At 39.7% G+C, this 16,136-nt stretch overlaps 1 protein-coding gene and 1 pseudogene across 2 annotated transcripts in view; one reads left to right on the plus strand and one right to left on the minus strand.

Annotated features, from left to right (window-relative positions):
* Nucleotides 1–16,136, minus strand: part of CORO1C (coronin 1C) — a 77,223-nt gene that overhangs the window by 14,947 nt on the left and 46,140 nt on the right. For both annotated transcript variants that reach the window (XM_069496809.1, XM_069496807.1), the window contains exon 3: nucleotides 11,729–11,851. In XM_069496809.1, the coding sequence (XP_069352910.1) occupies nucleotides 11,729–11,851 (123 nt within the window). The remainder of the gene's footprint in view (nucleotides 1–11,728; nucleotides 11,852–16,136) is intronic.
* Nucleotides 4,725–4,790, plus strand: LOC138402008 (U7 small nuclear RNA; annotated as a pseudogene).

Consider the following 16,136-nt stretch of genomic DNA (forward strand, 5'->3'; position numbering starts at 1 on the left):
CCCTACAGAAGACTAGATATTAAATAATATTTAAATTTGGGAAAAAGCTGAGGTTTAAAACAATTATCTTCTATACGAAGATTAAAATAGGTAAATTTACCATCAGAAAAAGATTTTAAGGAACTAGCTCATGAAAAACTTAGAACCTGCCAGTGAGAAATCACTGTTCAACAGTGGAACAAGTGAGAAATAGAATTTTCCTTTGTGGGATTTTTAAGGAGACAAACAACGGGCTGTTTTCAGTTGCTTAGTGGAAGGCAGAGACCTGGATTAGACGAGTGTTTAAGGTTCTGCTCAGTTTTGTTGTCCTGCAAAATATAAGAAAATTTGCTATCCTGAAGAGTGGGAAAAATGCATGAGTTGAACGATTCATCCATTTTTACAGTTAAATTCTGCCCAGGCTAAATATAACCTCTTAAGCCTGCCTTTTGAGGGCCCAACCTTGGGACATCACCTAGTTTCTCCTGAACTCCCTCTTCTTTCAGCAAATTTCAAATATGGTAGGTGTGAATAGGTATGGAAGGCAGAAGTAAGATACCCCACCCCTCTCCCAGAGTACAACGTCTCCTTGCCAAACAGACTTTGAACTAAGCCTCTCTTTCCCTCGGGAGAGTGTGGGCATCTGCCCCACCCCCGGCATTATATGCTAGCTTTCATCCTGATATGTACTATTTTTATTCAAGGGTTCATGATTAGTAAAACAACTCCAAATTTAACTTGACTATGTGAATATAAAGCAGGACTGAAATTTTGAAAAGAATAAACAGAAAACAATGACTACTGATTTGATCAAAGCATGAAGTAGTCGACACAGAAACAATTATGAAACGGGACATGAGTGACTCAACAGGAAATGCATTTTGCAAGAATTCTGACCCCACTTGGAACTGACAGAGGGGTAATACCACTTGCTATCTCCAGATGGCACCCTAACCACGGGCTGCTGGGTTTTCCTGCAAGAATTGCAGATCCTTCTGTGCCTAACTCCAACCACAACTAAATAGCGCATTTTCCAAATCCCTAATGAGGCGTGGAGTGATGAGAGGCTTTGGTTATAATCAGCATCTCCACCCTTAAATGTGAGGGCGGAGGCAGAGCTCATAATGGGACTTCACATCTTCCTTTCTCTAGCTTCTCCTCCATCCATCTTTTCCTTGGACTGAGAGGAAATTTTAATGAAGCAAAACATTTATTATATAATTTTTAAAATGAGGAAACTCCCTGTTCCTTGTTTACTTCATTTTCAGCAGATTTAATGATGCCCTCAACTAGGTTTATGCATTGGACACAGGCACTGCCCGTTTTACTCCCCTGGGCGTGACTCATTCATGGAGCACATTTGCTGAATGTGCCACTGTAAGGCAAGTCTGATACTGGGTGGCTAAATACAGGCCCTGCTCTGGAGAAGCTAACGGTCTAACAGAAAGCAGAGAGTTCTATTAGACTGAAGATCAAAGTGATGTGATGCAGAGGGTTAAGAGAGTGGGCTCTGGAGCCAGATGGACCGTGGTTCAAATCCTGCCTGGGCCTCTTACTGTGATGATCCTGGGCAAACATCACCGTGCACAGAGGAAACATCAGTCCCTGTGCCTCCTGGGGCTGCTGTGAGGATTAAGTGAGTCAATTCGGCCCTTAGAACAGAGCCTGACACACAAAACATGCCCCCAAATGTAGAGAAGTACACAGCAGTGGTTAAGAACGTGGCCTCTAGCCAGACTGATGGTTCAGCTCCTGATTCTGCCACGTATCAGTGGTGCAGCCTTGGGCACACTCACCTAACTTTCCTGGGCTTTAAGTTTTCTTTTCTACAAAATAGAGATAATAATGAACCTGCCCTCAAATGGGGTGGCTTGGTTTGAGGACTAGCGTGGTGACATGAATCTGACGCATTCAGAATGATGCCTGGCATGAGGCAGACACTCAGTAAGTGGTAGCTATTGTTATTACTTGTGTTATTCACTAGGAACCACGCAGGGTAACCAACGCTATGCTGGCATTCGCTGAGTGCCGAATAGAAACTCAAGTGTCATGAGGAGACCTTCTTGCTAACCAAGCTTGGTCCACCCAGGAGGGCTCCCTGAGGAAATGACCGCTGAGGATGAACAGGAGTTAGGTGAGAGGAAAGAAAGGGATGAGGAAGGAAGGAAGTTGAGTATCTAGCTTCAAAATAAAAAACACAGATGTGTATCGCAATTTTCTAAAAAGTATATGAAGCATCTAAATAATGTCCCAACGGTTTGGGACGGGGGGGGTTGGGGGGGGGGGCTTGACGGGGCAAAGGCACCAGAGTCAAAACAGCAATGCCGTAGGCACGAGGACTGCAGTGGGAGGAGGAAGTGACTAGAAAAGTCTGTGAACCAAGCTCTTGTGTCTGGTGGTAAATGCACGTGGTGGTGCTCCCCACGTGGACTGCGGAAAGAGCAGAGGGATCTGTCAGTCTTTCCACACTGAGCACACACATGCTCTGGCTGGTGCCCACAGGCCTGTCATGACGTAGCTCTCTGCCCTTTTTAGGGCTGTCTACTACTTCTGGGTAATGGCCTGCCGGTTTGGACTGAAGAGCTCTCGCTCCTGCAGCTCAGGGACAACAAGGAACAGAAGTGCCACTCGGCACACGTTCAGTCTTTTTGTGTGTAATCTGGGACACTGGCCTGGGTGTCAGAAGACACAGGCTCCTGCCGGAGCTGGAGCGCTAACTGGACATGTTAGCATTAAGAAGGGATTTCACCTCTGGGAGCCTCAATTTCCTTGTCTGATACTTGGGATAGCTGTGCTTACTCAGGGGTTACTAGAAAGGTCATACCCGACGCACTACCCTAACAGGAAAAACTACTACTAGGGAGAAGAACACAGCCTTTGAAGCTGGACAGATCTGGGTCTGGCCATGCCCTTTATCAGCTGTGTGACCTTTGACAAAACTGCCACTCTCTGAGCTTATGTTTCCTAGTTGTAAAATGGGCCATACTCCTGCCCTACTGTGCTGTTACAATGATTAAATATCATCACGAACTTAAAAGCTTAAAATAACTTTGGGAGGCTGAGGCAGGGGGATCACTTGAGGCCAGGAGTTTGAGGCCTGAGCAACATAGTGAGACCCTGACTCAAACAAAACAAAAAAAAAAGAACGAAAAAAAGAAAAATTAGCTGGGTGAGGTGGCTCACATCTGTAATCCTACCACTTTGGGAGGCTGAGGTGGGAGGATTGCTTGAGCCCAGGAATTTGAGACCAGCCTGAGCAAGAGTGAGAACTCTTCTCTACAAAAAATTTAAAATTTAAAAAAATTAGCCAGGCACGGTGGCAGCCACCTGTAGTCCCAGCTAGCTACTTGGGAGGCTGAGACAGGAGGATCCCTTAAGCCCAGTAGTTCGAGGTCATGGTGAATTATGATGATACCACTGCACCACCACACCACTGCCTGGGCAACAGAGTGAGATCTTATCTCAAAAAAAAAAAAAAAAAATCAACTTAAAATAGTGCTTGGCAAAAAAAGGTCTACTATATGTTTATCATTACTTTTCTTGCTGTTAATATGACCACTATGACCCCACATATATTTCTAGGTCTGAACATCAAGATTTCTTGGAATGAGTCTTATCTGCAAATGAATATGGCACTGCACCCAACTAATTAATACTAAGTAATTTACACCCAAGATGTCATTTGTGTGAAAGCTCTAGTTTATGCCTAGGCCAATTACCACAACTGAGGACAGATTTGATCTTCATGCAGACCTGTTAGCTTTTCTCTGCTCCAAGGTTACAGACAGGTACTCTAACACCAATCCGCTTTCTTAAAAACATATACAGTGGGCATCTCAGCACAGCAGGGACTACAAGTTATCCCCTCTCCCACTTTTTTTTTAATTGTCAAATGAAGATGTGTGTTTCTAAAATTTTCTATTTGGACAAGACATTACTATGGCAATGTTTTGTAAGAAAGGACAAAAATGCAATCAGTCCCAAGGGCTCCCAGATGAAAAAGTGAATAAATCAGTGAAAACCCATTGTGGTTCAGGAAAATTTAAGCGCGTGTTCAGAGCTATCATATCACTGGCATCCTTTTCACATGTGAAACTCTAGATAGGGGGAAAAAAAGACAGCTCAGGAGAACAATTCCAACAAGAAAAAAAAAAAAAGAGGAAAATTAAGAAACTTAGGTTTCTCTCAAGTAGTAATTTAAAGTACAATTAGTTTAATGGTTTTATTTTTCAAATACAGTGCAAATTTAAAGCACATGCTAAGTGTTTCCAGACACTGCTTTCCTATTTTAATCATCCATCATGAACTTGCTACTGGGTTAGGCACTAGAGTTACAGCCATAAAAAGGGCTATTCTCCCCAAAGGCCATATTTTTAAAATGCTAAGGAAACCAATTCCAAAGGGAAAATAAAGTGATGATCTTAAGAGACAGGAAGAGACTTACAGATTGGGGAGCAGCTGCAGAGTAGCACAATCCCCTACAGAAACACTGACCCAGTAACCCCACGGGGTGGCATGTCGGGTGTCAGGACACTCCTAAATGAACCATGACACCAAGAGCAACACTAGGTTTGGGAAAATCGAGAACTGAGTGCTGGGTCTGGATCTGCCAAGGTTCTAATATTCACTGGCAAAGGGCCCAGATACAATCTGTACAGATGGAAATAATATGGGGCCCTGCCGAATGACTGCGAGGAACCACACATCACTTCCATTTTTTATTTCATGGCAAAAACTATATTAGGAAGTATTACAGCTCTTTTTAAATCTGTTTAGCAGGGCTTTTTTTTTTTTTAAACTGAAAAACCCTGAAAATGGGAACATTTATGATGGAAACAAAAATGAATAAGATAGGGAGTTTATTGTTGTTGATTTCTGCAGAAGAATAAAGCCGATTTGGAAGACGGGCAAAGTGTCCACTTAAACTTAATAATTTGGGACCATTCAGGCCATATATACACTGGAGACAATTAAGATTATCATGTCTGCAAGATCTTTCCATCCCCCAGGCTCTGGAAGAAACAATTACGCAATTTCATTGTTTAAATTAGCCATTTTTTGCATTTGTGTTTGATTACTACCCTGCAGATAAGGAATAATGTTGAATCAACATCATCTGCTAAACTTAACTTGGCTGCTCTTTGTATTATTTAAAGCATTATTATTTTCTTAGAGCTAAAATTTCCCCAAGTAAAATACGTAGTAGCCACAATCCTAAAACTCTCTATGTGAAGATATTGTTGAAGAAAAGAACCAAAAATTTAGAAAACCTAGGAGCAAAGTGTAGTTTCTGGGAGTAGGATTTATATAACTGCGGTTTGCTGGTATGAGGCACTGCTTCAAAAAGCAGTACAGGAAAGGTAAACTGTCTCAGTATAATTTACTTTTAGGCTGCTTCAAGAGGCCACCTCTAAAAGATGGGGGAATATACCTTAAGATTGGTATTCCCTCTCCTAAAACTGCAAAGAGACATCACGGTCACAGAATCGGTGCTCACAAAATTAACAAATCAATGCTTAAATGCTTAGTACTTAATGGACTTATGCTATAAGTAACACTAAAGGCAGTTTTTTGAAAGCTAATTTTATCCCTTTTACAGTTCATTTCATAAATTGGTTCTAATATATTTTTCTACCAAATATCTGTTAAAGGTAATCTTGCTGCTATGAATCCACTACAGATATACATCAAAACCCATTACAAAAAATAGCTCATTCTGCATTTATAGCTTCCGTTTGCTCCTCTCAATAGGCATTATTATTATACCTCCATTTTATACGTAAGGCATTGAAGCTGAGAGCACTTCAGTGACCTGCATGTGCTCAGAACTCCTAGTCTCGGGCTCTTCTTGGTACCCTCCCTCTACTGTACTGTACTATGCTATGTGCAGCTCATGAGCTACGACCAATAACCTGGGCTTAAGAAACTACAGAGAGCTTTTCTGTTTGTTGGGGGGGTGGGGGAAGGTGTTGTTTAAAACATTTGATCTATCCTACAGTGTTCTTTTACCTTTAGAAGAGCAAAGTGGAAAATAAGGTATTAAGAAGCAGGTAGGATAGGAGAAGATCCAATATTTCTTTAAACTTTCATTTCAACTGCTAATCTATAAAAGCTTCAATTACCCCAATAACAACATATGATTTGAGGGACATTAAATGATTAAAGAGTGATTTAAATATCAGTTCCATACTTAAGGGTTTAAAACAAATTAGAAGGATTTATCCCAAAGCATTATTTAATTCACAAAATGGTCACTCCAGCAATACCAATAAAGGCGCAAACATTAGAGGATTCTGAGAAAATGGTGACCTTGGTGGCAGCATAGTTTTGGGATTTTTCCCAAGTCCCTCCATAAAAACACAGAGCAAGCAGATAATAAAACAAAACAAAACAAAAAAAACCCCAGAAACAATATTTATAAAAAAACTTGGGGATAACTCGAAATGCAAGTGGGCAGAGTCAAGCCAACAGCCAAATGATCTGTACCTATAAGGCCTCAGGTGCTCCCCAGCCATGGGGAACCTGGCAGATCTGAGACCAGCAGGCCAATCTGAGACCAGCAGGCCAATCTGAGACCAGCAGGCCAATCTGAGACCAGCAGGCCAATCTGAGACCAGCAGGCCAATCTGAGACCAGCAGGCCAATCTGAGACCAGCAGGCCAATCTGAGACCAGCAGTAGAAACTGGGACGGGTTTTGCCCTCTCCAATAGCTGCTGAGCCAGAGGGCCTGAAATAAAAATGTCTGGAGGGGCGGAAGCAATCTACACCCAGTACTCTCCAAACCACCCAGAAAGGGCTCCCTTCCAGGACAGGCCCTACACTAAGGAGAAACTCCAGGGAATGGAATCAAATTGGAGCAGGATAGAAATCAGATGGACAAAGGAATGAGAAAGGCCAAATAAAAGCAGGCCAGGAAATCTCAAAAAGCAAGCCACGCTGTTTCTCAATAGTACCTGGAGATGGCAGAAGAGGGGGCTCTGAGAAGTTAGAACAGCTATCTGAACCAAGCCACCTTCTAAAAAGCTTGGGAAATCTAAATTCACACAAAAATAAGCAAAAAAAAAAAAAAAAAAAAAAAAGCCAAATCCCCAAATTACTATAAGAAAAAAAGGAGAAAAAGAACACAATAATAGCCCATAATAATATAAGAATGCTAAACAGATATGCTCAAAAGAGATAAAACTATAATATACTATTTCAAAATGAGATAGAAGACGCTAAGATAAGAAAGTGAAACAGACTTATTACTGATTTGAAGAAATAATTTAGTGGTCTGGACAGAAGAGCAAACCAGCTGTAACAACCCCTTAAGCCAAAGCTAATTCAGAGCAAGGCCCCAACTCTCTTCAATTCTATGAAAGCTGAGAGGTGAGGAAGCTGCAGAAGAAGACCCTGAAGCTAGAAGAGGTTGATTAATGATTTAAGGAAAGAAGCCGTCTCCGTAACATAAAAGTGCAAGGTGAAGTAGCAAATGATGATGTAGAAACTGCGGCAAATTATCCAGAAGATCTAAATAAGATCATAGATGAAGGTGGTTACACTAAACAACAGATTTTCAATGTAGACACAACAGCCTTATGTCGGAAGAAGATGCCATCTAGGACTTTAATAACTAGAGAGGAGAAGTCAATGCTTCGCTTAGAAGCTTCAAAGGACAGGCTGATTCTCCTGTTAGGGGCTAATGTAGCCGGTGAATTTAAGTTGAAGCCAATGCTCATTTACCATGCTGAAAATCCTAGGGCCCCTAAGAACTGTGTTAAATCTAGCCACAGTCCCAGCTACTCCAGAGGCTGACCAGCAAGATCACTTGAGTCCAGAAGCTCATGACCATACTGAGCAACATAGCAAGAACCCGTCTCAAAAAACCCCCAAAAAACAAAAACAAAAAAACACTGTGCTAAATCTACTCTGCCTGTACTCTAGAAATGGAACAATAAAGCCTGATGACAGTAAATCTGTTTGCAGCATGGTTTACTGAATATTTCAAAGCCCACTTTTGTAACCTACTGCTCAGAAAAAAGATTCCTTTCAAAGTATTACTTCTCATTGACAACACACCTGGTCATCCAGGAGCTCTGATGGAGATGTACAAGGAGATTAAGATTGTTTTCATGCTTGCGAATACAACATCAATTCTGCAGCCCATGGGATCAAGGAGTAATTTCAATTTTCAAGTCTTATTATTTAAGAAATACATTCCGTAAGGCTACAGCTGCCATAGATAGTAATTCCCCTGATGGATCTGGGCAAAATAAATTGAAAACTTTCTGGAAAGGATTCACCGCTCCAGATGATATTAAGAACATTCATGATTCAGGGGAGGAGGTCAAATTATCTACATTAACAGGAATTTGGAAAAAGTTGATTCCAACCCTCATGGATGACTCTGAGGGGCTCAAGACTCCAGTGGATGAATTAACTGCAGATATGGTAGAAACAGCCAGAGAATTAGAAGTGAAGCCCAAAGATGTGACTAAATTGCCACAATCTCATGATAAAACCTGAATTGATGAGGAGCTGCTTCTTATGGATGAGCAAAGAAAGTGCTTTCTTGAGACGGAATCTATTCCTGGTGAAGATGCTGTAAACACTGTTGAAATGACAACAAAAGATTTAGAACATTACATAAATTTAGTTGATAAAGTAGGAGCAGGGTTGGAGAGGACTGACTCCGATTTTCAAGTAAGTCCTACTGTGGGTAAAATGCTACTGAACAGCGTCACATGCTTCAGAGAAGTCTTTCATGAAAGGAAAACTCAATCAATGCGGTGAACTTCACTGCCGTCTTATTTTAAGAAATTACCACAGCCACCCCAATCTTCAGCAACCACCACCCTGATCAGACAGCAGCCATCGACGTCAAGGTTGAGACCCTCTGCCAGCAAAAAGTTTAGGACTCACTGAAGGCTCAGATGATCATTAGCATTTTTGAGCAATAAAGTATTTTTTAATTAGGGCATGTACATAGTTTTTTAGGCATAATGCTATTACACACTAATAGACTACAGTTCAGTGTAAACATAACTCTCATATGTATTCTTGTGACTTGCTTTATTGCAATATTCGCTTTATTGTGGTGGTCTTGAACCCAACCCATAATGTCTCTGAGGTATGCCTGTATTCTACAGGTATGTCTGTATTCTGAATTTGAACTGAAATTAGGATGAAATCACAAAGTATCGTATCTTTAAATATATATGCAATTTCTAGCCTCATTTACTTGACCATTAAAAATAATGATCATCATGGTAATAAAGACCATCCCCAGCACCCAGACTGTGACCTAGAAATATCGTTTTCCATTAAAAGAAATCAGGGCTTCTGAAAGAAATCGCTAATTCTGAAAGAAACAGTCTGGGCAGAGACATCCAATGTGAGCCTGAAACACCTTAACATATCAGACAGCAAGAAAGCTATTAAAGACTACAAATGTCATTTCAAAGCAACTCAGGAACCTTGAAGAGGTTCCCATTGGCAATCTGAGCTTTGATGGACTGAAACCCATCAAATATTTTCACATCCATATGTCCCAAATGAAAGGAAAGGACAAAAAAACTAATTTCGTCACCTTCTGAGGATGACAGAGAACCAATTCATTATCTTGAAAACAGGGTAAATAAAAGGAAAGAGTCAAGCATTTAACCTGCTTTCCTAAATGAACTATGCTTATTGAGTAACTAAATATTAATGGTAATCAGGAGGGAACGTCATCTTATAAAATTTTACCAGTTAGAAATTGCAAACAAAATGATAGAATTTACCATCACCATTTTACAACTCCCAGTGAATTACAGAACCTAGGCATTGAGCACCAATAGCTGCACAAATCAAAAAAGACCAAAAACCAGACACCATGACATCTCGTGCCTCCTGATGGAAGAAATTGACACTAGCAATATAGTCTTGCCAAATGGACAGAACCTGAATCTGACCACATTTTGGGATCCAGCTGCCAATTTACGAGAAATCCGGAGGACCGAGGAGCATGTGGAACTGCACTATGAAGGTGTAATAAGTAAAATGCAGATGGGTGAAAAGTCCAAGTGAGAGGTCAGGGTTTTTCAACAGATACATTGGAAGGAAAAGAAAGTGATGGAGGAGGAACCTACAGATTAAGAGACTTAAAAGACGATATATCAAGTTTTTAAAAGTGGCAAGACTAAGCTAGAGTGTCTAGAGATGCACATTTGAGTGATTAACACCACAAAGAAAGGCAAGGAAATGAGTATCACAAAAGTCAGGACAGTGGTTACCTTTAGAGGGAGGGAGGGAGCTGTGATTGGGATGGGGCACCTGGAAAAGTGTGGGGCTGGGAAAGCTCTGTCTTGACCCGGAAGGGGTGGTTCACCGGGTGTTCACTCTGTAACAAATCATTTAACTCACTTATTTCACTTTTTCACTTAACAATTTGGTGTGTTTTTTCTGGGTGTTTAATAATACAAAAGTTTTTTTCAAAAAGGATAACATGACCAGTAATACTAGAGACAGGGGTCGGGGGGAGCAAGAGATGGGTCAAATCTGCCTTTTAGAAGAGGTGAAGATTCCTCAGTTTAAGATTCTGGCATTGGGTCTAAATAATATTCCTTTCCGTAAGCAAAATGTATCTGCAGCCATTAAAATGGTCAATTTAGCAAAGCACATTAAACAGAACAATTTCTTTTAACAGCAGCATATTTCTTTAATATGCTTTGGCTGCCAAAACTATGAGATCACAGGAGGAGACATCCTCAGGCAAAACCCCATGAGGAAAAGTGGGTAAATGTTTAAATGACACAGTTTACGAATTAATTTGTGTTTATGTAAAATGATTTTAATTAATAAAGCCTTCCAAACAATGTTTCACTCTAGACACAATGAAGAGGAAACTAAAAGTAGCATGGTTCTCAAAGCTCTCTACCTGTCATGTGTGAGACTACTTACAAATTAATTAGGGACTATCTTCACTTACTCCCAGGGCAGCAATATTCTCATCCATGCTTATGCCTAACCTTTTCAACATACTTTGGCTAGTATTAAAAACTGATCCGAACCAATAATCACCTTTTAAAGCTAAAGATGATAATCAAGAACAAAACTTTACATAAAAACATACTCCAAAGCCTGGTTTCATAAATAACCTACTTTTGGAGTCTACACGAGGGAATGTAAAGAACTTATTTTACCTTTCCAGTTTTTTGTTTGTGTATCTTCATGAAAAGGACTTTCTTAACCAGGTTGCACTGCACAGAACATACCTTTTGAAATTATCTTGGAAATAAGCACTTGCCAAAAATCTTACTATCTCTTAATACCTGTTACATGTCTCTTTTGGCATCTTACTTCACCATCATATACAGTTTGTGCCAGCAATTATTCCTCTCCTTTTCTGGGGAGGTCATATGGTCAAACAGTATTCATAGAATTATTGGAAAGTCATTTTACTTCCCCTAAAAATCATTCCACAGAGTAGATATCAACTGTCAATAAGTACATACACATATATACACAAAAGAAGAAGAAAGACAATACAGCACAACCCTCTGATAGAAGGGCTTATAAAAGGCTTATCTGTAGTTAAATTTTAACGTAGCTAAATTCCTATATAATCCAATGGACAGTCAAAACTGCTATGACTTTCTGCTGTTTAAGCCTGTACACACACACATACACACACACACACACACACACACACACATGCCCACACTTCTGAAAGCAGCAGGTGAGTCTCGCTGGCCTGGCCTATGTGCACGCAACACCCGGGGAGCTTACCATAACTGTGCAGTCCTCTGAACCGCTGGCAATGACCTGATCGTTGTGTGGGCACCAGTCTATGTCCAGCACTGGTCCTGTGTGGCCACATACTGTAGGGTAGGATTTGTCAATTCGACCAGTCTGAAAGAAGACAGAAACAAACCTATTATGTAGCACCAACATCATAGAGTTTAAATGTTTTCTCAGGCCCATTTCTCTTTTATAACCTCTACCCAAAATTCTCAACTGTCTACATATGACGACATTTGTATTAGTCAGTGTCAACTAGTAAGACTGTAAACTTTCATTTCTAGAAAAAGCTACTACCAAGGACACTCCATCAAATTACAAAGATCCAAATTTCTACAACCACAAAGATTTTATTTAATCAACTGCATTAACAGACATAGCAAAAGAGAATACAAGTCTTTTTATCAAAATACAATTCTAAAATAGCCAAATTATAACTTATAAGGATGTTTTTACTGTATAAAGAAACAAACAAACAGAAGAAACCCTAAACCTTGGTATTCAAAATGTGAAATATACCTCTCAATACAATAAGACAATATCCTTGAATATACAAGTTAATAGTTCTGGAAATGGATGGCATTGTTAAAGTAAAAAAAAAAAAAAAGAAAGAAAAGCTTCAGTTATTGCTTAGGGGCTAATGGGCATACCGTACTCTAATGCCTCAGTCTCTCCACTGCCTTCACTCAGCAGAAATGCCAGACAGTCCAATTAACACCAACTTAGACCTCACCCATTAGCCAGTTCCACATCTTGTTAAGAATAAAATGTGTAATGCTGGTCATAAATAGCCACCACAATTTGCTTATGTTACATATTTGTATCTAACAAGACAACCCAGCTTATCAGACCAATTTTGTGTCAGCTGAGACCACTGCCAGTGTAACAACACGTGGATAAAAGCTATTTTGTTTTCTAAACAGGTTAATGCTGTTCATGCTGAGGGTGTCTATGCTCTAAGAGCAGGTGTACAAAAAGGAATCACTGCAATGTACAACTGAATCCATTTGCTGTCATTGTTGCTCTCTTAGTATGGCAAATCATTCTAACACCGGGCAGGCCTCTTGGCAATTTTTCAAGATCAGTAAATTCTATGATTTCTCTAATTTGACTTGACTATAGAAATCTCTAGAGAAGCAGTATGCTAAAGTGCAATGCCAGAGGCTCTGGAATCAAACAGATGTGGGTTCAAATCCAGGCTTTACTGATTAAACAGCAGGTAACCTTACACAAATCATGTAATCTCTCTAAGCTACGGCTCATCATCTGTAAAATAGGTAACAATAATACTGCCTCCTGGGATTACTACAAGAATCAAATGAGAGAACATTTTTAGGTAAATCATAATTCAGTATTACAATTATCTGTGTAAGGTATGTGAAAAATTTAATTATAGTACCTGGAATATAATAAACAATGAAAAACTATCACTATTAGTTCTTCTGATATAATAATTAACTCCATCATTAAGAATTAACAAATATGTGTTATTTGTGAACTTTTAGGGCCAGACACTGTGCTGAGTGCTGGAGATACAGACATGAACAGGGCAGTCCTGCCCTGGCTGAGCATGGAGTCCAATGGAGAAAGGGACAGAGAGAGACATCTAAACAGCCAACGACAGTGCAGCATGAGACATGCTGCATGAGGACAGGCACAGGGGCAGAGGAACACAGACGAAGGGCCCTCAACCAGGCTTATGGGGTCATCGTCTTTGGGAAGGTTTTCTGCTGAGAAAAGTGAGTTCTACGTTGAGAGCTGAAGATGGGCCTGTCTAGACTGAAGGCCTACGCTTCTTCACGTCCTCCCCTTTTCCCTTACAAAACTAATTAAATCCAGCTTTAATATCCTGAAATCCCTCACCGAAAAGGGACTTAAAAAAGGAAATGTCAATGAACACCATATTAAATGGAACCTAGGTGTTTTAAGAAGGAGCCACATGGGTCATTTACAGGCAATGAAGCACCAATGGTTGAGAAGCAGACGGCCCAGGCTGGGGTCACAGCTCTGCCACTTTCTAGCTGTGGAGGTCCTGGCCAGATGACTCTACTTCTCAACCCCCTTCCTCACCTGTAAAATTAGAATGCTAGCAGTTCATTTGTTAAGACTTGATGTGAGGACCAAATGAGACAATGAAGGTAAAGTACTTGGTACTGTCTCAGCACTTAAAGTGCTCAATAGATGTTACCCAAAACTGAACAAATGCTGGACTCCACAGCTCTGATGGTGTCTCTCCTTAAAGAAAGAACAGTTACTAAACTTAAGCCAGGTGGTTTTACCTAATTCTCTCATTGTATTCCCACAAAAGCCGCGTGAGAGATAGTTTTCACTTGTACCCCTGGAGCTACCACCCCAGGTAATGTTCTACTGTATAGGCCTTTAGATTCAAGAGGCACAAGTCCCAAATAGTGCAAATGAAAATAAATACCTATCTAGTCACATCCTAGTGCAACTTAAAATACCTAAAACAAAGAAAATCTCAGAGGCAACCACAGAGAAAGGACAGATTACCTACACAGTAATCTGACTGTGGGCAGACTTCTCAAAAGCAATTATAGAAAGAGAGAAATGAGAAAGTATCTTGGAAATGCTAAGAAAAACAACCCTCGCATTCTATACCAAGATACATTATCATTCAAGAGTGATGACCAAAAAAAGCAAACAAAAGACATTTTAGACAAAAAGAGACAGAATTTACCATGTATCGACCCTTGTTCAAAGAATTAAATTTTTGGACTTATCTCAAAGAATTTCAAAATTAATTTCAAAGAATTAAGTTCAAGGACTCATTTCAGGAAAAGAAAGTGAACTAGAAGAAAGGATTGAGATACCAAACCAGTGAGAAAAAGGGGGGAGCAGTAAATATGATAAATACAAATAAGTACTGACTACGTAAAACCTTAGTATTAGTGACTAATTGGAGTACAGATAAAAACAAGGCAGAAATAAAATATTAGAAAACAATAACATGTAAGATAAAAGGCATATAATAATCTGAGTTCAAAGGTTTCAGAACCCTTCTCTAGAGAAAAGCAGGAAAATTGACTAATTTTAGACTTTAAGTCATGCAAGCATGTTAAAATTAAGAGCAAACACTAAAAGGAAAGAAAATGTATGACTTCCAAAAGGCAGGAGGGGGCAGTGGCACTGGAATTAAAAAACTCATTCAATCCCATAGAAACAGGAAATTAAAAGGCAACTAAAGGTGGGGGGGGGCATATTAAAATATATACCTGGTAGCTGAATTAATACCAGAACAAATAAACTTTAAGGTGAAATGCATCACTGAAGATTAATGTCACTACCCAAGATTTAAAGAAACAATTCACTGGAAAGTTACATTGTCACTATAAACTTCAACTATGTAGCTGTAACTACATAGCTTCAAAATAATTAAAGCGAAAGTTGACAGAACTCTAAGAAGAAAATGACAAGGCCATAATCTTAAGACATTTCAACAAAAACTTAAGAGATCAAGCAGACAAAACTAACATGAATACAGAAGATTTTAAAAGAATTTTTGGAGACTACTCAGCAAAAAAAAAAAAAAAGACTGTAACAAAATTAACAATTTTGATCTAATAGATATATATTTAGCCTTGTAGCTACATTTTAAAATACTTTTTTTTTCAACCACACATTAAACATTAATTTTCATAAATGGCCAATTAGGAGACCACAAAGCAAATCGCAAAAAATACCAAGGAATCAATGTGATGTACAGCATGTTCTGAGTACAATGCAATATGATTAAAAATTATAGCTCACATCTGTAAACCTAATACTTCGGGAGGCTGGGGAGGGAGGACCACTTGAGGTCAGGAATTGGAGATCAGCCTGAGCAACATAGTGAGACCCCATCACTATAGAAAAATAAGCCAGGCGTGGTAGCATGAGCCTCTAGTCTCAGCTACCCTGAAGCCGAGGCAGGAGGATCACTTGAGCCCAGGAGTTTGAGGTTGCAGTGAGCTATGACGATGCCACTGCACTCTAGCCCAGGCAAAAGAGCAAGACCTGTCTCAAAAATTTAAAAAAAAAAAAAAGATACTCAATCTCACTAGTCACTAGAGACAACTACAAATTAAAACAAGGTAACATTTTACACCTATTAAAACTGGCAAAAATTTAGAAAGTCTAAATACAAGTGCCAGTGAGGAGGTCAGGACAGAGGCACTCATATAAACTGCTTGCAAAATATCCTACTGCAATCCTCTTCCAGAGCAATTTGGTAATAGGCAGAGGTGATGATGTCCACTCCAGCGATACCACTTCTAGGTGGCCTGGGTGAGAGAAATGCTCCCACATTTTGTATAAGAAGAATAGTTTTTGTAGTACTGTTGGAAATAGTGGCAAAAGCAGAAGCAATTTCACTATTTTCAATATGGAAACAAATATT

Source organism: Eulemur rufifrons, chromosome 21, assembly GCF_041146395.1.
Source record: "Eulemur rufifrons isolate Redbay chromosome 21, OSU_ERuf_1, whole genome shotgun sequence".
NCBI lineage: Eukaryota > Metazoa > Chordata > Mammalia > Primates > Lemuridae > Eulemur > Eulemur rufifrons.